The sequence below is a fragment of the Salmo salar genome, chromosome 16, assembly GCF_965601325.2.
Source record: "Salmo salar chromosome 16, fSalSal1, whole genome shotgun sequence".
NCBI lineage: Eukaryota > Metazoa > Chordata > Actinopteri > Salmoniformes > Salmonidae > Salmo > Salmo salar.
The window spans coordinates 80,867,115-80,892,552 of NC_138306.1; the positions used below are offsets into that span (position 1 = coordinate 80,867,115).

The 25,438-nt window shown below is 43.8% G+C and overlaps 2 protein-coding genes across 4 annotated transcripts in view; one reads left to right on the forward strand and one right to left on the reverse strand.

Annotated features, from left to right (window-relative positions):
- The first annotated feature begins 2,205 nt into the window (after positions 1–2,205).
- On the forward strand, positions 2,206–12,337 carry LOC123732569 (uncharacterized). Of its 3 annotated transcripts, none has more exons than XM_082963026.1 (3): positions 2,206–2,356; positions 9,806–9,983; positions 10,208–12,337. In XM_082963026.1, the coding sequence occupies exons 1-3, from the start codon at positions 2,236–2,238 to the stop codon at positions 11,577–11,579; spliced, it is 1,671 nt and encodes a 556-aa protein (XP_082819152.1). In that variant the 5' UTR covers positions 2,206–2,235; the 3' UTR covers positions 11,580–12,337. The 3 variants fall into 3 exon arrangements, with proteins under 3 accessions (XP_082819152.1, XP_082819154.1, XP_082819153.1); XM_082963028.1 differs by lacking the exon at positions 2,206–2,356 and adding an exon at positions 3,853–4,010; XM_082963027.1 differs by lacking the exon at positions 2,206–2,356 and adding an exon at positions 4,098–4,852.
- A 265-nt stretch (positions 12,338–12,602) lies between these two features.
- LOC106574883 (uncharacterized) overlaps positions 12,603–25,438 on the reverse strand; it is a 44,095-nt gene continuing 31,259 nt past the window's right edge. Inside the window, exons 40-54 of the mRNA XM_082963025.1 lie at positions 24,969–25,130; positions 24,720–24,773; positions 24,417–24,578; positions 24,144–24,251; positions 23,870–23,977; positions 23,644–23,697; positions 23,277–23,384; positions 22,869–22,922; positions 21,057–21,164; positions 20,854–20,907; positions 20,649–20,756; positions 19,983–20,388; positions 19,033–19,229; positions 18,434–18,676; positions 12,603–13,566 (exon numbers count right to left, since the gene is read on the reverse strand). Coding sequence (XP_082819151.1) covers positions 13,420–13,566; positions 18,434–18,676; positions 19,033–19,229; positions 19,983–20,388; positions 20,649–20,756; positions 20,854–20,907; positions 21,057–21,164; positions 22,869–22,922; positions 23,277–23,384; positions 23,644–23,697; positions 23,870–23,977; positions 24,144–24,251; positions 24,417–24,578; positions 24,720–24,773; positions 24,969–25,130 — 2,073 coding nt within the window. The 3' untranslated portion in view covers positions 12,603–13,419. The remainder of the gene's footprint in view (positions 13,567–18,433; positions 18,677–19,032; positions 19,230–19,982; positions 20,389–20,648; positions 20,757–20,853; positions 20,908–21,056; positions 21,165–22,868; positions 22,923–23,276; positions 23,385–23,643; positions 23,698–23,869; positions 23,978–24,143; positions 24,252–24,416; positions 24,579–24,719; positions 24,774–24,968; positions 25,131–25,438) is intronic.

The window sequence follows — 25,438 nt, forward strand, 5'->3', positions numbered from 1 at the left end:
TTTCACATGACATTGTTTTTCAAGTCTACTGACAATGTACGATCTCAAGGTTTGAGAACTAGCTTTTCCTGACAGTGTTATGAACATTTTAACTGGAGCATGGAAACCAGCAGTAGTTTCTATGACCTTTCTAACATAGCTAGGGACCTGACAACCATTCTTGATCCAAACAATGAAATGATGAAATGATATTAAAAAATATATATATAGCCATTGACCGTTCTCAGCTGTAAGGGCCACACCTATCAACTACAATGTGATTTGTGAGACTGCTATTGTTACTGGGGTAGGTTGTTTTAAGAAATTCATTAATATTTTTGGAACTCTGAGACCACAATTGAAAACAGCCAAATGCCCACACCCATATCTATACGATCAACTATTCAATCAGACAAAACATCCCAAGGTTAAAAGGGCGAGTGCATGTTGTTTTGGATCACTGCCATGGGCGTGAATCGATGTCTCACCCTTATGAATAATAGTGGACATCAATCATAAATATTGCATAGATTAACAAAGACAACAAACGGACATTGAGGATTGCATATTTTCTCCAGTGAGTAAGTTGTTATTACAGTAGTTTTCATGAATCACTTGGTATAGGGTTAATGTCATTAACTCATACAAACCCTTTCCCCCTATGAAAAGGAAGCGCATTTAAAATGTGTAGTGTATTTGAGGTTTAAAAAGGATTCTGAAGTTAATAATTTCCACTTTGAAATTTCAGAATTGATTTTCCGTTAGATAGAATGTTTCAACACATACAAAAATGTCCAACAATTACAATCCAAGTAATAATTAAAATGTCCTTTTGCTGCATGATTATTTTCTTGCTGTTGCGAACTGGCTCAAATTAAGATCCTACATCTGTATGGTGTGTAAAAAGGGCTTTATAAAATACATGTGATTGATTGATTGTGTGTACCGATTGACTTTCTCTTGGAAGATTCTTGACTGACGCGTTCCATCAACAGAACAACAAGCACGGGTGGACTGTACCAGGGCCCATTCTAACAGGACAGGCTGTAGTCTACTGTCTCTGTGACTCTGTACCAGGGCCCATTCTAACAGGACAGGCTGTAGTCTACTGTCTCTGTGACTCTGTACCAGGGCCCATTCTAAGAGGACAGGCTGTAATCTACCGTCTCTGTGACTCTGTACCAGGGCCCATTCTAACAGGACAGGCTGTAATCTACTGTTCCATAGGCGTACAGAGGCCCATTATCAGCAACCATCCCTCCTGTGTTCCAATGGCACATGGTGTTAGCTAATCTAAGTTCATAATTTTAACAAGGTAATTGATCATTAGAAAACTATTTTGCAATTATGTTAGCACAGCTGAAAACTGTTGTCCTGATTAAAGAAGCAATAAAACTGTCCTTCTTTAGAATAGTTGAGTATCTGGAGCATCAGCATTTGTGGGTTCGATTCCAGGCTCAAAATGGCCAGAAACAAATAACTTTCTTCGGAAACTCATCAGTCTATTCTTGTTCTGAGAAATGAAGGTCTATTCCATAATAGAAATTGTCAAGAAACTGAAGATCTCATACAACCTGAAGATAGCCTGCACATTTGAAAGTTGTGTTGGTAGCTCCTACAGTTTTGTCGCTACTGGTTCCAGTTGAAGGCCGATAATAATAATAATAATAATAATAATAATAAGTAATAATAAGTATAATGGATTGTAGTAGTTGTTCTTGCTTTCAGCAAGCACACCTAATAATATTAGAAAATGACATTTTCTAAAGAAAATGTGTGTGCTAGCTAGTCTTGAAGTATGTATGGTTGTGAATGGTAGTAATAGTTGTAGTGGTAGTAACAGCAGCAATAATGGTGGTAGTAGTAATAGAGTTGTTAAAGTGAATTCTTTTAAGGTGTTTTTTAGGTGTTGAGTTATTATAGTGGGCTAGTATAGTAGGCTAGAGTGAGTACTAAGAGCATCATAAGCCATAGAATGTGATGGAGTTCCGATCATTGTGATTGGAGGATAGCTGTGAGGGTTATCGAATCAGGATCAAATCCTCTGTTCTCCACTCTGTTTTGTATGACAAGGAGTGGCATGATAACATGTGCATGCAGGCTTGTACCTAAATATTTCTTTGAAGCTACAGTATCTTCAGAGGTGTGGCCACATCGCTCATGGAGTCCCTGCCTTGGGTAGGGAGGGGCGTATGACTTTCAATCATTCACTTGCTGTGACACAACAGGCCATCCCACAGTAGACACTCATCATTCATGTTGTCGCCCCTAACACAGAAGTGGAACATACTGTGCAGCCTAACAGGCAAGTACAGATCATCGGTTGAATTTACAGAAGAGGCCTCACAACATCACAACACAGAGAAAGAGCTTAAAAGTAAGTTCATATTTGTCATAGGGTCAATATCATAAGGAGCGATATTCACAACCTGCTCTCAGAGCATTTTGTATTATTCTGTATGTATATCCGAGACACTCCATTTAGCATGTTATGTTTCGTACGATATGTATTAAATTGTGGATGTCCATTCTCCATCTCGTATGATATGTTACGAAATACAATCGTATTATATGTTACGATTTTGCAAAACGTACTATATGTTGCACATATGCTACAAATTCTAGCTGGCTAATGTTAGCTAGGCTAGGGGCTAGGGTTAGGGGTTAAGGTTAGAGTTATGTTCATGAGTTAGGTTAAAGGGTTAAAGTTAGTTTTTGGGGAAGGGTTAGCTAAAATGGTTAAGGTTAGGGGAAGAGTTAGCTAACGTGCTAAGTAGTTGCAAAGTAGCTAAAAAGTAATAAGTAGTTGAAAAGTTGCTAATTAGCTAAAACCCTAAAGTTGTACGTGATGAGGTTCGAACTCACATCCTTTGGGATGCTAGACGGTCGTGTTATATGCCTACCCATCCACCTCGACCAACCACCCTACTTTTGTTATTGCCTTAAGTAACCATCTATCTTATGTAACCATACTAAACGTAGCATATCATACTAATACTAATACATATCATTCTAGTGTTCCGGATTTACATTAACTATGTTACGTCTAGTCTGTGAGACCAGTCTGGTATTCAGAGTGGGTACACATTTTTATTGGATTAAATCATTTAATTGTGATTGTCAGAAAACATTAATTGATTGTGAGCAAAAGTTGTCTTGATATTACTGTTCTGCCAAGAGAAATTGTAATTATATTCAATAGTTTTGAATTTGTATTCCCCAAATTGAATTGAGTGCATATTTGCACTTTATGATTGAAATATTTAATCGATAGGCCTATGGCATTCAGGTTAAAATGCATATTTAAATATTTATATTTTAATGTATTACATTTACGTGAATCTGCTGAAATATGACAGTATTGATATATTACATTTAAATAGTCATATGTTACAGCTTTATTATTATTATTATTGTGTCCGTTATTATTATTCATTCCATATCGAGGAAGTTGACATTTAAAGGCAATGTAACGTATGTGCTGGGTATGTCATCTCAATCAGAAATGACCTTTACATCTCTATCATGCAATCTGTAAAGCTTCAGCTTTGTTTTTGTTGTGGTTGTTTTTTAACCTTTATTTCATCAGGAAGTCATACTGAGAGCAATGTCTCTTTTACAGATGAGCCCGGGATTACATAAATTGCAGAAAATTCACACATCAAAATATAAATACAAAATGCAAGCAGAAAGAAAAACATGGTCTTAAAAAAACAAACACATTAATCAGTAATAAGGTCCTCAATCAGCTTTTGAATTGCCCAATAGCAGTGCTGCCCAACCCTCTTCCTGGAGATCTACCATCCTGTGGGTTTTCAGGCCAACCCTAATTTAACACACCTGATTTTACTAATTAGCTGCTCAACAAGACCTTAACTAGCTGAATCAGATACGCTAAATTAGGGTTGGACTGAAAACCTACAGGACAGTAGATCTCCAGGAAGGGGGTTTTGCAGCCCTGTAGTAGAGGCGCCAGAACATCACATTTAAGAACATTTTGGAGATTGTTCCACAAATAAGGTGCAAGAAAGGTAAATCAGCTTTTAGTTAACTCAGTAGAGACCAAAGGAATTTCCAGAGTTAACCATCCCTGAGACCAGGTGTGGTAATTCCCATGTCTAAAGTTTAGTAACGATGTTAGGTTCATGGGGACTTTTTGTAAAAGTGCTTTATAAATGAAAACATAGCAATGTGTCAACTTACTTGATGTCAAAGGGGGCCAACCAACTTTCTGGTAGAGAATGCAGTGATGAGTACTAAAATTGTTACCTGTAACAAATCACAGTATGCTATGATAAACTGCATCTAACGGCTTTAATGAAGTGGCAGTTGCATTCATATAGTTTATGTTGCCATAGTCTAGACCAGGCCTGGGCAACTCCGTCCTCGGGGGCCTGATTGGTGTCACACTTTTGCCCCAGTCCCAGCTAACACACCTGACTCCAATAATCACCTAATCATGATCTTCAGTTTAGAATGGAATTAGTTTAAATTAGCTGTGTTTGCTAGGGATGGAGGAAAGATGTAGCACCAATCAGGCCCCTGAGGACCGATAGGAACATCGACTGAGTAATCTGCTTTCTACTATTTAGTGAGAGGCAAGACCTATTTCTATAGAAGAAGCACATTTTTATAAGTCTCTATAAAAACACTATCGGTGTTAGAATATTAAACTCTCCCTACCCGGTGGACTGGGAGATCTGTGGCTAAATGGAGTGCTACTACTCTGCTGGCCAATCGGCTAGCTCAAATCACCTTGCCTGCCTACAGCTTCCAAGACACAAGTTTGATACTAGCCTACGTGAGATGTCATAACTTTTAAAACCAGAGAGAGACTGTCAAAGAAAACAACAAAGAGAAGCTGTTTTTATGAGTGAGTTCATACATACGTGTTATTCAACACTATTACAAATCATACGACGTGCTTCTCTCTACTTCCACTGGTGCTGCATGAAGAGTAGCCAAGTGTATCAATAGCCCTGCGTTTGTATTGTTATTAACATCTCGTCGTGTTTATGTTCATATCGAGGAGTATTTCACTTTCTCTGGTCATGGGAACAACATGAAGTTCTGCCTGAGGCGACTCGATTTTCAAGTGGAAGTGATCTGGTCAGGCTCAGCGGCGGAAAGGAAGGAGAGATCAGGGACTCTGAGAGGCGGACCTTCTGCTGCTCTCTCCCTCCCTCCGCTGAGACTAATGCTGTGTTCAAAACAACTGGGAACTTGGAAATCTCCGACTCACAACTCCAGTGCGCTCAAGACAACAGTGAACTCGGAAGAAAACGAGATCTGACTGGGGAAACTCGTTTTGAACGATCATCCAACTCAGAGTCTCGGGCATCTTTGTAGAGCTCCGACTTTCCGACCCGAAGTTTAGACGTCATGATTTTACCTTGTTTTTTTCAGAGGACCCAGTTGTCTTGAAAGCACCATGATCATCACATGCAGGTACCATCAGTCCAGTAAAATAAAAAAGCTAATTATTAGCCAATTATTTCAATATATGCTCAGCTGTGCCTCACAAATGCTACACCAACTGATCTATTTTCTTATCAAAGCTTGAATTTTGAAATATAATATGGTCTGAGAAGATCAATATTGTCAGGCCAGGAATATAGTCAATATGCTGTGATAATGTATTAGGCCGACTGGACAAACCTCATTCCTACAGAACTGGTTTTATTCGATTAATATTACATGTTTTAAGTCAACTTGAAAAACAATTCTGAGCTGTAGATCTCGGCTTGCTTTTTGACTGCGAAAGTGATCTTGGCTCAGAAAAGGTTGGTGACCACTGACTTATAACAACAGATGAAATAAATGAAGTAAAGTATGATGAGAGAATGGGTGAGTTGATGAGCGAGGGTAAGAGAACGATGCATAATTATGTAATCACCAATTGTGAATGAAGAACAGGTGTGGTGGTTAATTTATTTTCTGTCAAATGAGGAGAGACAAACTTATCACACAAGTTTGAGTGATACCTAAACTAAATCTTTATTTGCTTATTAAAAAGGGAGCAGGTCAATACAACATACACATATAAAGTCAATCGAATGAGTGCTCTACGATAATGATGGCCGGTCAACGAATCACCCTCAGATGATTTGTTGAGAGCCCCGAGACAAAGGTACAAAGACCTTTTATAGTCAAGATACACCCCTTTCAGTCTACATGACCAACAACAGATGTATGGAATGGGTCACAAGGTTAAGATTTGTATGAAAGATACTTATAATTCACAGGAGACAGTATCTGCTGGAAAAACAGTTATCTTTGTATAGAGACCAAGGTCTGGCCCTGGGGTCATCTCTCCCTGGTACCTTATAGAACAGAAACATTAACTCATGATCTAGAATGCGGTCTCTTTAGGTTTTATCACCCAAAAGACATCGTAAATCTCCTGTTGGTTGTTAAATCTCCCAAAGGCCCACTTTCAGGTCACACAGACAAAATATAGTTATTAGAACCCTCTATTCTGTTGCATAAAACAACCATTTGATGCAATTACAGTATTAAAACAATCTTGCAATTTTGCTCTCACACAGGGCAGAACATTATTATATTGATCCATTCTAATTCTAATCTTAAAATGGTATGTACCCTAACAGTCCACCGAATCAAAGCAGTCTTAGCAGTCTACTCTGGCCTACTCGGAGTAGGCTACACAGTGAGAGCTTGCGTAATTGTACAATATCAACATCGGGCAGCAGGTACGTGAGTGTCGGAGAATGTGGTGATGAGGCTTGTGGAACCTTACCTTGGCAGGGGGAGGAATGTCACCGTGGGCAATTTCTTCATTTATTGGCGAACAAGTTGCTTACAAAGAAAACAAGTCTGGCTGGCACCATGAAGAAAGTGAGATGGGAGCTCCCTCCCGTTGCGCAAAATAAGGCACCTTGGCAGCCGTTGTACTCCACAAGTGCTGAAGAATGACAAGATGACAGGGACACAATAAAGAGAAAACGGGAGACTTTTACACACTACAACCAAACAAAGTATGTCAACATGTGACAAGCAAGTGAAAGTTATGAAGATTTTGTCATCTGTTAGAACAAGGGATAATAGCTTAATGAAATACAACTGATGCCATTGGTGAATACACACAAGCACAATGTCACGTTCGCTATCTTCAAACTCCCTGTTGTAAATCAACCAAGGCGCAGCGGGCTTGTAATTCCACATCTTTTATTGAGGTGAAACCCAACAAAAACAATAAACGGGTAAACAGAAAAGAACTTGACACCACTGAGGCGCACACAAAACACACACAGAAATAATAATTACCCACAAACACAAGTGGGGAAAAGGCTGCCTAAGGATGATTCCCAATCAGAGACAACGATAGACAGCTGCCTCTGATTAGGAACCATACTCGGCCAAATCAAAGAAATACACAAAATAGAATGCCCACCCCACATCACACCCTGACCTAACCAAAATAGAGGAAAATAAAATGTCTTTCTAAGGTCAGGGCGTGACAGTACCCCCCCCCCCCCCAAAGGTGCGGACTCCCGGCCGCAAACCTGAACCTATCGGGGAGGGTCTGGGTGGGCATCTATCCTTGGTGGCGGCTCCGGTTCGGGGCGTAGCCCCCGCTCCGCCCGCTGATCCCTCCGCTTTTGTGAATCCGGACCGTGGATCGTCGCCAGAGGCTCTGTGCTGGGAACCCCCGCTGAAGGTTCTGGACTGCAGACCGCCGCTGGAGGCTCCGGACTGGGGACCGTCGCTGGAGGCTCCGGACAAGGGGATGTCGCTGCAGTCTCCGTGCCATGGATCGTCACTGGAGGCTTCATGCCATGGATCATCACTGGAGGCTCCGGGCCATGGATCATCACTAGAGGCTTCATGCCATGGATTATCACTGGAGGCTCCGGGCCATGGATTATCACTGGAGGCTTCGTGCCATGGATAATCACTACAGGCTCTGGGCCATGGATCACCACTGGAGGCTTCGTGCCATGGCTCATCACTTGAGGCTTCGTGCCATGGATCATCACTGGAGGCTTCGGACCATGGATCATCACTGGAGGCTTCGTACGTGGAGCCGGAATGGGTCTCACTGGACTGAGGAAACGTACTGACATACTGGTACGTGGAGCTGCCACAGGGCTTTCCAGGCTGGAGAGACGCACTGGATGCCGGGTGCGTGGAGTAGGCACAGGGCGTACCAGGCTGGAGAGACGCACTGGAGACTGGGTGCGTGGAGCAGGCATAGGGCGTACCAGGCTGGAGAGACGCACTGGAGGCCGGGTGCGTGGGGCAGGTACAGGATATACTGGGCCGTGGAGGCGCACCGGAGGTATCGAGCGTAGAGCTGGCACAACCCGTCCTGGCTGGATGCTTACTTTCGCCCGGCAAATGCGGGGCGCTGGCACAGGACGCACTGGGCTGTGAATGCGCACTGGCGACACAGTGTGCGGAGCCGGTGCAAGATATCCTGGACCGAGGAGGCATACTGGAGACCAGGAGCGCTGAGCTGGCATCACCCTTCCTGGCTGAATGCTCACTCTAGCCCGGCAAATGCGGGGAGCCGGCAACGAGCGCACCGGGCTGTGAATGTGCACTGGAGATATATCGCGCATCACCGCATAACACGGTGCCTGACCAGTCACACGCTCCCCACGGTAAGCACGGGGAGTTGGCTCAGGTCTCAACCCTGATTCAGCCAATCTCCCCGTGTGCCCCCCCCCCCCCCCCCCAAAAAATGGGGGGCTGCCTCTCGGGCTTCCGTCGTTGCCGTGACTCCCGATCTCGTTGCTGTTCCTCCCTCGCTGCTTCCACCTGGTCCCATGGGAGGCGATCCCTTCCGGCCTGGATCTCCTCCCACGTCCAGGATCCTTTGCCGTCCAGGATGTCCTCCCATGTCCACCTCGTCTTCCCCGTAGGCGCACGCTGCTTGGTCTTCTTGTGGTGGGTAATTCTGTCACGTTCGCTATCTTCAAACTCCCTGTCGTAAATCAACCAAGGCGCAGCGTGCTTGTAATCCCACATCTTTTATTGAGGTGAAACCGAACAAAAACAATAAACAGGTAAACAGAATCGAATGTAACGCAACTGAGGCGCACACAAAACACACACAGAAATAATTATTACCCACAAACACAGGTGGGGAAAAGGCTGCCTATGGATGATTCCCAATCAGAGACAACGATAGACATCTGCCTCTGATTAGGAACCATACTCAGCCAATAGAATGCCCACCCCACATCACACCCTGACCTAACCAAAATAGAGGAAAATAAAACGTCTCTCTAAGGTCAGGGCGTGACACACAAGCTGGCAATAATTGACTATTTCTGACTGCTGTCATGTGATACTTATACTCATTATAATGCCATTATTGAGCTTCACTATTTATCAAGGCCACTTGGCCCTTATAATGATGCTTAGGCTACTGATGTTGTCATCATTTGACCGTGCGTCTTGACTGGTCTGGGTGGTTGAGGTATTTTACTTTTTATTTCGTTTTTATAAAAAAACACTGTTACCATGTTCCAATACATATGCTTTCTGTTTCATAGTTTTAACAAAGTCACTCCACAAATGAAATTGATGTAACGCTTGAATGTTTGTGTTTTTTGTGTTTTTTAGTTTGTACATACAGCCTACAGTGACAAACTAAAAAATTGTATTCTAATGTTGTTACCCAAGGCCTCCATAAACACAACCAAATGATTATTTTTGCTTTGGCATACTGTATATAAAATGTATTAATTACACTGTTAGAATGTTGCTGTCAGAATGACTGCTCATTAGTTTAAAGGGGGGACCTTGAGGCCCAGCAGTTTTAGTGTTAATGTAACCTGTGTTGATTGGCCGTCAGAACCCCCCTTCATTCTCCTGGAGATGTTGAGAAGAAGAGCAGCACGGTCATCTGGACCAGAGCCTGAATCTCTTGACTGCCCCCCTGATACTCCTGACAACAGAGAGATGAGAGACTCCCCCACAGCCCCACTGACTGACGGAACAGACCAGGAGGTGGAGGATCACACAGCCAACATGTAAGTATGGAGATATCAGGATATATGATTGGGGTGGACCAGATGGATTAAGCTGATTGAAAGCCAGTTTGCCTGGATTTTCCCTGTCTGATTGTTCAGTGCATCACTGATAATATCCCTGTCAATGTTTTGATTATGACAGGGATAGTGAGGATGTTGTGATGATGATGATAATGTTGTTGTTATCATCGTTGATTGTTGATTGTGACATGATCCTCCTATAGGTCTCCAACAGGTCAAATGGCTGATGTGCACCAATCCAGGAGTCAGAAATGGAAAGTGGTTTTGATCATCCTGTGTCTGTCTGTCACAGTATCTGTCACACTGTCTTCCCCATTGGTGACTTTCAGGACCAACTCTACTCAAGCTCACTCCCTTCCTCCCCCAGTTCTCTCTACCTGCCCTCTTCACACAGCCAATGAGACTATAACACCAGTTAAGGGTTCAACTCATCTAATGGTGTCTGCATACCAGGACCACAGGGAAGAGGGAGCCACGCGCATCATTGAAATGGTCAACAGAGACCGACCCATGTCTCTGTACTGTGTGTTGTGCTGCTTAGGACACGCCCCCCAGGTCGCTCCAGCTGCTGTCGTAACGCACAGCGTCCACTATGGTTACCCGTATGTGGCCGCAGACATGCTTTGCCTCGAAGAACCAGGATGCCACGCCACGCACGTCACTCTAGGCACATCCCTCGACATCCAGGACACCCTCAACCGGACATTTCTGAGCATCCAGAACCGGGAGCGACGGGAGGAGGACTTCCCCTTTTACCTCACCATGTGCATGTCCAGCATGTTTGGAGACTACAACAACGTCCAACAGTTTGTCCAGACCATGGAGTTTTACAAACTCCTGGGGGTGCGGAGGGTTGTCCTCTACCTCACCAGCTGTGGACCTGATCTGGAAAAGGTCCTCCAGTACTACGCAGAGGAGGGCACTCTGGAGGTGATTGGCTGGCCCATCAACCACTTCCTCAAGCCCTCTACTGGGTGGGAAGCCCAGGAGCTGGAAGGGGATATCCACCTCAATGGCCAGCTGACCATCATGAACGAGTGCATCTACAGGAACATGTACAGCTCACGGTACGTCCTCCTGGCTGATGTTGATCAGCTCCTGGTCCCGGCCTCACACAGCTCTCTTCTGCCCCTCATGGAGGACCTGCAGGGGCAGCACCCCGACGCAGCCGTGTTCCTGATGGAGACGCACCTCTTCCCTGCCACAGCCAGTACTGCAACGCAAGACCATTCCGCACGGAGGAGGGCGCCGGGGGTGGATCTGCTGGACTACGTCTACAGAGAGCTTGTTCTTGAAGAGGACTTCCGCTCCTACAAGATGGTGGTCAACCCCCGTCTGGTGCTGCAGACGGCCATGTTTGAGGTGACACAGAGCTATGGGGACTCTGTCAGGGTTCCGTCCGACGTGTGTAAGATCATGCAGGTGAAAGAGGCTCAGAGAGAAAGCTGGACCAATGAGCAGCTGGTCCTCGACAGAAGACTCTGGGAATTTGGAGAATATCTTGTGCCCTCTGTCGATGAAGTTTTACAGAAATTAGGTATTCAGACATCTCCTTGGGAGCGTGTAGTACTGTAGCTGGTTAAAAGTTTTCCAACGTTTTGCATTAGATGAGAGAAACAGTGAACTGGTACCTGCCTCTGATCTTCAGTCTATGTTGTTCCACTCAACCCTGAACGTTTCTTCTTGTTTGGATGTGTGGTCACTTTTCCTGGGGGAATTGGACTTAATTAATTATGCCTGTAATTGTTAATGCTTGTTCTAAACTTTCTTACAGTTTTTAATGCTGACTTTAATGTAAAAGCTCTTGTAAGATTTATTATGCATGACAAATAAACACAACTTTTTTTTAAATCAAGATGCCATGTTTATCTACCGTTGTGCTCTAACACATCGGCACCCTTGCACTTTACAATGGAGTGCAATACAGCAGAATATTGTGGTTTCTATTTTCAAAACTGGTCGAATGTCTATTTTGACCCTGTAGGCAACTGCAACTTATCACCTTTAGTCCAGGCCATTTGTGTGAAAAATCGAAATTTCAGTTTAGAATTTATTTTCTTGGTCCTGTGCAGTTATAAGTCAAACAAAAACACATGTGAACACCAGATGTTTTCACTTTCAATTTTTTTTTTTGAAGAAATTGTGAATCTTGCAAGTGTGCCAATATATTAGAGCACAACTGTATAGATGATAATCAAGGAAGAGCATCTATATCCCTCTAAACAATATTGGCTGTGTGAAAGTTGACCGACTAGGATTTCTATGTAAACTGTCATTATATCCTTCTTTAATTACACATTAGACAGCATTTTAATAAAAAAATCGAACATAAATAGTCTGTGTGCTCTTGTTAATTTTTCCTTCTGGGATTATGTCTCTCTTTTCTAATTGGTGAAATCTCCCCAATTTGTAATTCCAGGGGTGCAACTTTCACTGGGGACAGGGGGCACACCGTCTGAAATTGCTAAAGAAATATAAATATTTTGTCCCCCCCCACTTCTAAAATCAAAGTTGCGCCCCTGCGTAATTCAAACACTGTTATTAAATGGGAAGGTATTTCTTCTATTTATCCTGACCTGAACCTTAAACCAGATTGACTGAAAAGGGCATGAGATTCATTTTATTGGGTGTAACACCATCAGTCGAAAGAAGAAAATATCATAATATCAATAATTAACAGGAATAATAAACATGTGAAGAGCAATTGACATTCTTATGTTGAATTTACATTAGAAAAAGTAATACAATTGTTGTTGTTTTGTCTCTACATCAAGTGACAGTATATCTATTTAGTGGCATTCACTGAGAAACTGGTAAAGAAATGTATGATGGAATGTCATACGACACTGACACTTAAGTTCCATAAATTGTCATGTTTTCAACAAGCTTAAACCTTCAGGCCCTGAAACTCCATTATGACACAATCTTCTTAATACAATTCACCTGCATTCCTCAATAGTAATTACTACCAGTACCATTGCACTAACAACTTTAGTTGTTTCTTGGAAAGAAGCAATAAATATTTTAGTAGCAGGCAGGACATATACTGTACTGTAGTTTCTCCGCCCTACCTTTATGTACAAAGCTGATTGCTTCAGCAGGTAGTCCAAGAGTCTTGGGAATGTTTAACCCTTTGGAGGAGAATGGACGACAACATTCCAACCGATTCTAATTGATGACATCACAAGGGGTTGTTGTTCATTACTAGTTATTGAACTGAAACCTAATTCTTGAAGGGGCAATCTTTTAAATGAGTGATATATAGCCATTGATTCTTGAAGAATGTAACTAAAAAGTGAGTGCTTTTTTGTTGTTTGAAATCCAGATTGCCTCTTTAAACAGAATTGAGGATGGCGTTCTAAAAAATTCACTCCTCGTAGGGTTAAATAAATCCATCCATCCATGTGTGTTGGGTTTAGGAGAAACACACAGGTCCGATGTCCAGGCCAAACTCCTGGTCCTCCTTGCCTATGTCCATGGGGGCCAAGTCTACGATAGGTAGTCTGGCTGGCGTCTGAGTTCTGTACTCAATCACAGTCTTGCCCCAGTCTCCATTTGATTTCTGCAGACACAGGAGAAGAAGACATACCGTAGTCTCTTAATGTTCTGTATTATATCATGTTTTATGTGTTGTGTGAACCCCAGGAAGAGTAGCTGCTGCTTTAGCACTAGCTAATAATCCAATAGTAAATACTAAAAGACAGGGTGGGTAGGCTTTTGTTCCCACATCCAGACCAACTTTGGCACACTTGATTCAAACATTCCACAACGCATGTAGGTAGATGGTTGATTGGTTGGTTGGTTGGGCGGGCAGGCGGGCGGGTAGGAAGGCAGGCAGGTAGGTATAGATAGGTAGTAGGGTTGTGATTTTCGATTGCATTTGCATTGATGTCAGAGTGGTTGGAGGGACAATAGAGCCCTGAGTACCAGACCATTAGGACCTGATGGTGGGGCAATAGAGCCCTGAGTACCAGACCATTAGGACCTGATGGAGGGACAGTACCAGACCATTAGGACCTGATGGAGGGACAATAGAGCCCTGAGTACCAGGCCATTAGGACCTGATGGAAGGACAATAGAACCCTGAGTACCAGGCAATTAGGACCTTGTGGAGGGACAATAGAGCCCTGAGTACCAGGCCATTAGGACCTGATGGAAGGACAATAGAACCCTGAGTACCAGGCAATTAGGACCTTGTGGAGGGACAATAGAGCCCTGAGTACCAGACCATTAGGACTTTATGGAGGGACAATAGAGCCCTGAGTACCAGGCCATTAGCGACCTGATGATTGTTAGCAAGTTGGGTACTCCTAATGCATGTCCAGAGTGCATAAGATATTATCATGACTCAACTGTCAAGCTGAATTTTACTGCTGTCATGACTGCCAGTGTGGCGGTAATAGGGCCACCGCAAAAGCCATAGTAGGTAGGTAGGTAGGTAGGTAGGTAGGTAGGTAGGTAGGTAAGAAGGTAGGTAGGTACATTATATATAGAAGTATGTGGACACCCCTTCAAATTTGTGGATTCGGCTATTTCAGCCAAACCCATTGCTGACAGGTGTATAAAATCGAGCACACAGCCATGCAATCTCCATAGACAAACATTGGCAGCAGAATGGACTTACTGAAGAGCTCAGTGACTTTCAACGTGGCACCATCTTTCCGACAAGTCAGCTCGTCCAATTTCTTCCTTGATAGAGCTGCCCCGGTCAACTTTAAGTGCTGTTATTGTGACGTGAAAATGTCTAGGAGCAACAACGGCTCAGCCATGAAGTGGTAGGCCAAACAAATTTACAGAACGGGACCACCGAGTGCTGAAGCGCGTAGCGCGTAAAAATCGTTTATCCTCGGTTGCAACACTCAAACTGCCTCTGAAAGCAATGTCAGCACAAGAACTGTTCATGCCAAGCGTCGGCTGGAGTGGTGTAAAGCTCACCGCCATTGGACTCTGGAGCAGTGGAAACGCGTTTTCTGGAGTGATGAGTCACGCATCACCATTTTTCAATCCAACAGACAAATCTGGGTTTGGCGGATGCCAGGAGAGCACTACCTGCCCCAATGCATAGTGCCAACTGTAAAGTTTGGTGGAGGAAAAATAATGGTCTAGGGCTGTTTTTCATGGTTTTTGGTTCCAGTGAAGGGAAATCTTAACGCTATAGCATACACAGACATTCTAGACAATTCTGTGCTTACAACTTTTTGGCAACAGTTTGGGGAAGGACCTTTTCTTGTTTCAGCAAGACAATGGCCCTGTGCACAAAGCAAGGTCCATACAGAAATGGTTTGTCGAGATTGGTGTGGAAGAACCTGACTGGCCTGCACAGAACCCTGACCTCAACCCCATCAAACACCTTTGGGATGAATTGGAACGTCGACTGCGAGCCAGGCCTAATCGCCCAACACCAGCGCCCAACCTCACTAATGCTCTCGTGGCTGAATGGAAGCAAGTCCCTGCAGCAATGTTCCAATTTAGTGGAAAGCCTTCCCAAAAGAGTGGAGGCTGTTATAGCAGCAAAAGGGGACCAACTCCATATTAATGCCCATGATTTTGGAATGAGATGTTCGACGAGCAGGTGTCCACATACTTTTCGTAGATGTAAGAATAGGTAGGTAGGTATACTGTAGGTAGAAGTAGGTGTAGGTATACTGTAGGTAGGTAGGTAGGTAGGTAGGTAGGTAGGTAGGTAGGTAGGTAGGTAGATAGTTATAGGTAGGTAGGTAGGTAGGTAGGTAGGTAGGTAGGTAGGTAGGTAGGTAGGTAGGTAGGTAGGTAGGTAGGTAGGTATAGGTAGGTAGGTAGGTAGGTATACTGTAGGTAGGTAGGTAGGTAGGCAGGTATAGGTAGGTCTACTGTAGGTAGAATTAGGTATAGGTAGGGAGGTAGGCAGGTAGAAGTAGGTATAGGTAGGTATACTGTAGGTATAGGTAGGTAGGTAGACTGTAGGTAGAAGTAGGTATAGATAGGTAGGTATGCAGGCAGGTAGGTATGTATACTGTAGGTAGAAGTAGGTATAGGTAGGTATAAGTAGGTAGGTAGGTAGGTAGGTAGAAGTAGGTAGGTAGGTAGAAGTAGGTAGGTAGGTATACTGTAGGTAGAAGTAGGTATAGGTAGGTAGGTAGATAGGTAGGTACATAGGTAGGTACAGTATCTATCCTGTAGGTAGAAGTAGGTAGATACAGTAGGTATCCTGTAGGTAGAAGTAGGTGTGGGTAGGTAGGTAGGTAGGTAGGTACAGTAGGTATCCTGTAGGTAGAAGTACACCACTGGTCAAAAGTTTTAGAACACCTACTCATTCAAGGGTTTTTCTTTATTTTTACTATTTTCTACATTGTAGAATAATAATGAAGACGTCAAAACGATGAAATAACACATATAGAAACATGTAGTAGCCAAAAAAGTGTAAAACAAATCAAAATATATTTTATATTTGAGATTCTTCAAATAGCCAATCTTTGCCTTTATGACAGCTTTGCACACTCTTGGTATTCTCTCAACCACCTTCACCTGGAATGCTTTTCCAACAGTCTTCAATGGGTTCCCATATATGCTGAGCACCTATAGGCTGCTTTTCCTTCACTCTGCGGTCTGACTCATCCCAAACCATCTCAATTTGATTGAGATCGGGTGATTGTGGAGGCCAGGTCATCTGATGCAGCACTCCATCGCTCTCCTTCTTGGTAAAATAGCCCTTACACAGCCTGGAGATGTGTTGGGTCATTGTCCTGTTGAAAAACAAATGATAGTCCCACTAAGCCCAAACCAGATGGGATGGCGTATCGCTGCAGAATACTGTGGTAGCCATGCTGGTTAGGTGTGCTTTATATTCTAAATAAATCACAGACAGTGTCACCAGAAAAGCACCCCCACACCATAACACCTCCTCCTCCATGCTTTACGGTGGGAAATACACATGCGGACATCCGTTCACCCACACCGCATCTCACAAAGACACAGCGGTTGGAACCAAAAATCTCCAATTTGCACTCCAAACCAAAGGACAAGTTTCCACCGGTCTAATGTCAATTTCTCATGTTTCTTGGACCAAGCAAGTCTTTTCTTATTATTGTTGTCTTTAGTAGTAGTTTCTTTGCAGCAATTTGACCATGAAGGCCTGATTCACACAGTTTCCTCTGAACAGTTGATGTTGAGAAGTGTCTGTTACTTGAACTCTGTGAAGCATTTATTTGGCCTTCAATTTCTGTGGTTGGTAACTCTAATGAACTTATCTTCTGCAGCAGAGGTAACTCTGGGTCTTCCATTCCTGTGGCGATCCTCATGAGAGCCAGTTTCATCACAGCGTTTGATAGCTTTTGCAACTGCACTTAAAAAAACATTCAAAGTTCTTAAAATGTTCCGTATTGTCTTAAAGTAATGATGGACTGTCATTTCTCTTTGCTTATTTGAGCTGTTCTTGCCATAATATGGACTTGGTCTTTTACCAAATAGGCCTATCTTCTGTTTACATCCCTAACTCTGGGTCTTCCTTTCCTGTGGCGGTCCTCATGAGAGTCAACCCTACCTTGTCACAAAACAACTGATTGGCTCAAACGCAATAAGAAGGAAAGAAATTCCACAAATTAACTTTTAACATGGCACACCTATTAATTGAAATGCATTCCAGGTGACTACCTTATGAAGCTGGTTGAGAGAATGCCAAGAGTGTGCAACGCTGTCATCAAGGCAAAGGGTGGCTATTTAACACTTTTTTGGTTACAACATCATTCCATGTGTGTTATTTCATAGTTTTGATGTCTTCACTATTATTCTACAATGTAGATAATAGTAAAAAATAAAGAAAAACCCTTGAATGAGTAGATGTTCTAAAACTTTTGACCGGTAGTGTAGGTATAGGTAGGTAGTTAGGTAGGTAGGTATACTGTAGGTAGAAGTAGGTATAGCTGGTAGGTAAGCATGTAGCTAGGTATACTGTAGGTAGAAGTATGTATAGGTAGGTAGGTAGGCAGTCAGGTATAGGTAGGTAGGTAGGCAGTCAGGTATAGGTAGGTAGGCATAGGTAGGTAGGTAGGTAGGTAGGTAGGTAGGCAGTCAGGAATAGGTAGGTAGGCATAGGTAGGTAGGTAGGTAAGTAGGTAGGTATACTGTACTGTAAGTAGAAGTAGGTATAGGTAGGTAGGTATGCAGGCAGGTATAGGTAGGTAGGTAGGTAGGTAGGTAGGTAGGTAGGTAGGTAGGTAGGTAGGTAGGTAGGTAGGTAGGTAGGTAGGTAGGTAGGTAGGTAGAAGTAGGTATAGGTAGGTAGGTATGCAGGCAGGTATAGGTAGGTAGGTAGGTAGGTAGGTAGGTAGGTAGGTAGGTAGGTAGGTAGGTAGGTAGGTAGGTAGGTAGGTAGGTAGGATAGGTATACTGTACTGTAGGTAGAAGTAGGTATAGGTAGGTAGGTACTGTAGGAAGGTAGTTAGGTGACTTACGGAGCAGCCATCCTCCAGGACAGTGTATCTGAGGCGGGAGTTGCCCTGAACCTTGACCTCCTGTCCGTTGGAGCCCTTGAGGATCAGAGCCTTCTTCAGGTTGCCTGTGGCTCCGTCATTCACGGCCACGCTGTTCTTGCAGTGGTAGGTGACATTCTGGACACCCTCCTTAGAAAGCAGGCGGATCAGCCTAATCTGAATGGTTACGGCGTTGGGCAGCTCCTCCTTGTTGCCGTAGCTAAACTGGAATCAGAAGTTTATTGAAAAAAAGAATTTCACAGGGACACTATTGTACATTAATCAGCATTTCAGTTTTTACATCAATGTTAGAAAAATACACCTGGAGGTGTAAGAGTTTTTCACAAACATCTCCAGCTATTTTTCTGACAGAAAGAAGTCTTCAATTGCTATATAATCAAGGCAGCAGAGGATGTATGTTTTTAAAGTAGTATTGTGCTTGGTGAATTTATTCTACAGTATGGTAGCTGGTTTATTCATAGAAGCAGTTGGCCGCTTTAGAGGTATCCACAGTGTAAAGCTATCATCTATATACTTATTGCGTTCATTGAATAGACATTGGGTATATTTTATATACTCACTTTAGTTCCTCCATTCATATTTGCTCCAAACCAGACAGGTTTGCTGGCAGTGGGAGTGGATTTGGTCCACCATGTTTTGCGAGGGATGCTGGCTGAGATGGGGTGGGCTGAGATGCAGGTCTCACCAGTCTCCATGTTGCAGAACACCTTGATAACATCCTTGGTACTGCCCTGGTTGGGGTCCAGCCAGTAGTCTCCTGGACATGGAAAGACCAAGTATCAGATCATACAGTAGATACATATCAGCTACCTCATCATCTATTAGACACACGGACTCCACTTGTCAATAAAGTTAATATCACCTAACGAGTACATCCCTCCATTAATTCATCTATAACACCCTAACTACGTCGCAGCAAATCAAAAGCTTGAGTAAAGTAAGGCAAGATTAAAAGCAGTTAAAAACAAGAGAAGAAGACACAGTCTGTTGTGAAAAGTGGACCTACCGGTCTTTTGAGTAGTTAAAAACTAGAGAAGAAGACAATGTCTGTGGTGAAAAGTGGACCTACCGGTCTTTTGAGTAGTTAAAAACTAGAGAAGAAGACAATGTCTGTGGTGAAAAGTGGACCTACCGGTCTTTTGAGTAGTTAAAAACTAGAGAAGAAGACAATGTCTGTTGTGAAAAGTGGACCTACCGGTCTTTTGAGTAGTTAAAAACTAGAGAAGAAGACAATGTCTGTTGTGAAAAGTGGACCTACCGGTCTTTTGAGTAGTTAAAAACTAGAGAAGAAGACAATGTCTGTGGTGAAAAGTGGACCTACCGGTCTTTTGAGTAGTTAAAAACTAGAGAAGAAGACAATGTCTGTGGTGAAAAGTGGACCTACCGGTCTTTTGAGTAGTTAAAAACTAGAGAAGAAGACAATGTCTGTGGTGAAAAGTGGACCTACCGGTCTTTTGAGTAGTTAAAAACTAGAGAAGAAGACAATGTCTGTGGTGAAAAGTGGACCTACCGGTCTTTTTAAGGGGGTGGCACTGCTTGATGTCCTGGCAGGTTTTGGCGGGGTTGGCCTGGCTGCCATCGGGGCACTTCATGTTCTGCAGGTTTCCACTGAGGCTCTTCAGCGTGGTCTGGATGCCCTGGTCTGCCCCGAGGACGGTCGAGGCATTATTGGGACGCGCCTCATCCTCGTTGAACTCTGGAGGGGGATGGGGGCCGGAGTCGTCCCAGTTGGACTCTGGAGGGGGTTGAGGGGGGGCTGATTCATCCCCGTTAAACTCTGGGGGTGGAGGTGGTCCATCCTGGTCCTCGCCGAAGTCGTAGTCGAAGGAGCTGCTGAAGCCGAACATATCAGCCCCAGCAGTGGGAGGGCCAGGGGTCCCTGGGGGACCAGGGGGACCAGCATCCCCAGGAGGCCCCTGGGAAAGAGGAGAGAAGTCAAGAAACAGGTATGTTACTGTCCTTTGATATGCCATGTCTGCTTGTTGGCTTTTTTTGCATTAGAAACACTGAATGTGTCACAGGTATGACTTATTTTCATGCTTAATCTAACATGCAATTCTATTGGAGAAGCAATTTATCAACATCCATAGCCTGGTTTGTTCTGACATCCATTTGAAAGTCATAGCGGATCAAACCAGCATAATGACAACAGAACCACTAGTCTCTAACGTCTCACCTGAGGTCCGATGTCTCCACTGGTTCCTCTTGATCCAGGGGAGCCCATGGGCCCGGTCAGCCCAATTTGTCCATCACCTCCTGCGGGGCCAACCACACCAGGGGGCCCCTGATGAGAAACACAATGGGATTTATAAAGGGAAACAAACAGCACACACAAATGGACCATTATACTGAGGCATTGACAGCTTATTCAGTGTACTGACTCTCTGTCCAGTAGGTCCTACAATTCCTCCAGCTCCAACATCCCCAGATTGTCCCTACAAACAGAAGGCCATTGGTTAGCCTGTTATTGACTGACATAATTAATAATAAAAACATTTCATTGATTTTGCCAAGTTAATACGATTTTCCATAAATGAAATGACAGATTATGCCTTTTAATAGTGCTTGGTCAATTTTTACTCACAGTTGTCCCAGGTAAGCCTTGCAATCCAGTGAAGCCTCTGTGGCCTTTCTGCCCTCTCTCTCCTTGGTCTCCTTTGGCTCCCCTGTCTCCCTGTGGCCCTTGAGGCCCCTAGGATGAACATGAACATTTGCTTTAAATGACTGTGAGCAGATTTATCCAGATCAACACTCACTGAGACTAATTCAACATGGGTTTACTGGTCTGTCAATAGATACAGCTTCCTGTGTCAGTAGCAAAGGTTCATGTTAGTGCTGGACACCAACATTGAGAATTCAATGTGATTTCGATATCGTTTGATATTGATATCGATATGAGCAGGGCATATCGTGATAGCGGTTCTGTAGACACAGAACCCTCTCACAGGCTCTTCAGTATACTTCACTGCCTGTTGATGGGCGATCAAGTCGTCAAAGACTCCAACCCCCCAAGCCATAGACTATGGCTACTACTATGGCTACTACTTCTCTGCTGCCGCACGGCAAGAGACACCGGTGCATCAAGTCTAAAACCAACAGGCTCTTGAACGACTTCTATCCCCAAGCAATACGACTGATCAACAGCTAACAAAATAGCTACACAGACAATCTCAGTTAACTCTGTATCTTTATTGACCTTTTATTTAAATCTTTGCACACTCACAGGGACCTACACACTCACAAACTCCATCATTTGCACACTCACACATAATATGCACATACATTTATACTGACTCTACACACCTACTCACATGCAAGCTGCCGCTACTCTGTTCAACTTATATCCTGTTGCCTAGTCATCTTACCCCTATACATATCTACCTCCATCACTCCAGCATCCCTGCACATGTAAATATGGTATTGGAACTGACTTTATAAATATTTCCTGTATACATTTTTACATTTTACATTTTAGTCATTTAGCAGACACTCTTATCCAGAGCGACTTACAGTAGTGAATGCATACATTTCATACATTTTTTTTGTACTGGCCCCCCGTGGGAATCGAACCCACAACCCTGGCGTTGCAAACACCATGCTCTACCAACTGAGCTACCAACGCTTACTTACTTTATTGTGTATATCATATTTCTTATTTCTTGTGTGTTTTTCCCCCTAATAATACATTGTTATTGATTATTGCGCTGTTGGGTTTTGAGTTTGCAAGACAGGCTTTTCACTGCATGCGACATTAAAACTTGGAACGGGCTTCCCATTGTATTGGAACTGGTTGGGTAGGTTAGGACCACAGGCATTCACACCTGACCCAATGGGCAATCAGCAAGCAGCTGTCTGAACTTTACAAAGCCATGGAAGTGCAATGTTACTCAACTGTTTCGATGCTGTTCATTCAAACCGATATGATACCAATATTGGTTCAGGAAAAAAGTAAACAGATTTTGCATATCACTAGTTTATACAGTATGTACTAATCAACAGGCATACTACTACCACTAGTAGTGTACTCTACTTCATCAACAGGCATACTACTACCACTAGTAGTGTACTCTACTTCATCAACAGGCATACTACTACCACTAGTAGTGTACTCTTCTTCATCAAAATACATACTAGTACCACTAGTAGTGTACTCTACTTCATCAACAGGCATGCTACTACCACTAGTAGTGTACTCTACTTCATCAACAGGCATACTACTACCACTAGTAGTGTACTCTACTTCATCAACAGGCATGCTACTACCACTAGTAGTGTACTCTACTTCATCAACAGGCATACTACTACCACTAGTAGTGTACTCTACTTCATCAACAGGCATACTACTACCACTAGTAGTGTACTTACTTCATAGGAAATGTAAGAGAGGTGTTCTTACCAGCGTCCCCCGGATCCCTGATTGTCCCTGGGGTCCTGGAGGCCCTCTAGCACCCTAGTGTTGAAAAACAAAAAAACAATGTCAAGAGAAATCAAATCAAACAACCTGAAATGAGTTTACTACTACCAACCTTGTTACATCTACTCAGAGCATGACAGCTCTTAACCCTGAAACATTACATTTTTACATTTAGTCATTTAGCAGACTCTCTCATCCAGAGAAGACAGTAGTGAGTTACCGTAGTGAGTGCATACATTTTCGTACTGTGTTTTGACCTCAAACACTGTAGACTCCTATGACCTCTAACGCCATAAGGGTCTACAGTCATGTCTCAAGGCTAGAAGGCTCTGAACGTTGGTGTGGTAATTAACTCTGCGATGGCATTGTGGCAATGTCCAGATCACTCACATTGTTTCCTCTCTTCCCAGGGACACCAGAGGTGCCAACTGGCCCAACAGAGCCATGAAGCCCCGGAGTTCCAGCAAGACCTTCAGGACCAGGATTCCCTCTATCTCCCTACAGACAGACAGACAGACAGACAGACAGACAGACAGACAGACAGACAGACAGACAGACAGACAGACAGACAGACAGACAGACAGACAGACAGACAGACAGACAGACAGACAGACAGACAGACAGACAGACAGACAGACAGACAGACAGACAGACAGACAGACAGACAGACAGACAGATAGATAGATAGATTTTCGGGTGAAATGGTTTGATCATACATTTCCATAAAGTTTCTTGTCCATCTGTAGCTGTGTCTTACCCTGGCTCCTATAAGTCCATCCTTGCCATGTACCCCATCAGACCCAGCATTACCCTGTAAAGACAGATTGCTACATTAAGTTTACCTGTGCTGTATAGTACAGTATCCTTCTGTTACAGTAAAGACCTGCTTTTCAGGGGAACTATTATAATTCCCACATGAATGAAATGTGTTCACTGAACCCACAGACAGAACAGTCATGGGTCAATTAAGTGAAAACACATACCGTAAGACCAGGGTCCCCTCCTGGTCCGGTTGCCCCTGGTAACCCGACTGCACCGACAGCGCCCTTGCCTCCCCGACTTCCGGGGGCACCTGATTTTCCGGGTGCACCCTGGGTAAATAAGTGTGACATCACTGGTCAGGACACAAATGGAAAGTGTATGAGTGTACTGTATATCTGACTGAGTCTTGGATTGGGACTCTGTTCAGTGTATAATGATACTACTCTCAAGGCTATAGAAATGAATGGTGAATGTGAACTTGAGTTCCATACGTACAGCAGTACCGGGGGGCCCAACCATCCCGCTCTCTCCTCTGACTCCAGGTATGCCCACAACACCTCGCTGTCCTGAGATGCCTGCTGGTCCCGCCGGCCCATCAGGGCCCTGTCAGAAACAAAGACCCTCCCATTGGCCAATGGTGACTTCAGATATTTCCTAGTCTAGCAAAAGAAGTATAGAGTAATGGAGGATGGCAGAGAAGTCTCGCTCTGTAAACCACTTTGAACGATACAGCTAAAACTTTTACTTCTGTAACTCTCTCATATTTACCCCTGGTCCATCCTCTCCAGGCTCTCCCTTGTCTCCTGGGGCACCTGCTGGGCCCGGGGCCCCTCTCTCTCCTACACGCCCAGGGCCTCCATTCTCGCCTCTAAGTCCAGGAGTACCTGCCTTCCCTGGGGTACCAATGTCTCCAGGCGCCCCTACCTCACCCTGGAAGAGAGGAAAGACAGCTTGAGTAATGGAACAACATATTTCACTATATTGCTCTATGTTCTATGGTTTATGAAATCATTTATTGGTGATCTCATAGGTATAAAGTGATTTGATTGGTCGATAGTAGGATTAACTCACAACGGAGCCTGCTGGACCAACTCCCCCAGGGAATCCTGGGAAACCAGACCCACCCTGAAAATGACAGATGAAATTCTTATCAGAAAATATCAACATACTGTACTACGTATTCAGTGAATTCCCTGGAAAAGCATTCCTACTCTGTGCTGAGTAGCCATGATCAGGTCTATTTCTACAGTAAATACCATGGTGAAGTGTTTGTATGGATGCTCCAGCAGTTATACGTCACCCTCAGTACGACTCACTTACCGCGGCCCCTTGTGTTCCTCTGGCCCCCTTTAGTCCAGTCACACCAGCAGGACCCTGGGAACCAAGTTTACCAGCTGTTCCTTGGAGTCCCTGTGCTCCAGCCTCACCCTTCTGACCCCTCTCTCCTGGTTCACCTTTGACCCCAGGTTGCCCATCGGGACCCTGCGAAGAGTCGGACACAATGACCATGATTACTGGGCAGATTCATCGCCATGCGAAACGACTTCCAAGTCTCACCATGGATATAGTTACTATGTGGTTATATAGAAATGGTTATTGACTTTGACCATTACTGAAATGTTTATTCTACATTATACAGGAGGATGTTTGCAGCGTAATCTGTTCAGACAACACCTGTAACAACACCAAGCCAAGGTTGACAAATTAACAGAGCATAAAGGGACACAATATAAAGGGACACAATACAACAGGGCAGGGGCCTGTCATAGCTGACACTATTGGGCGTGACA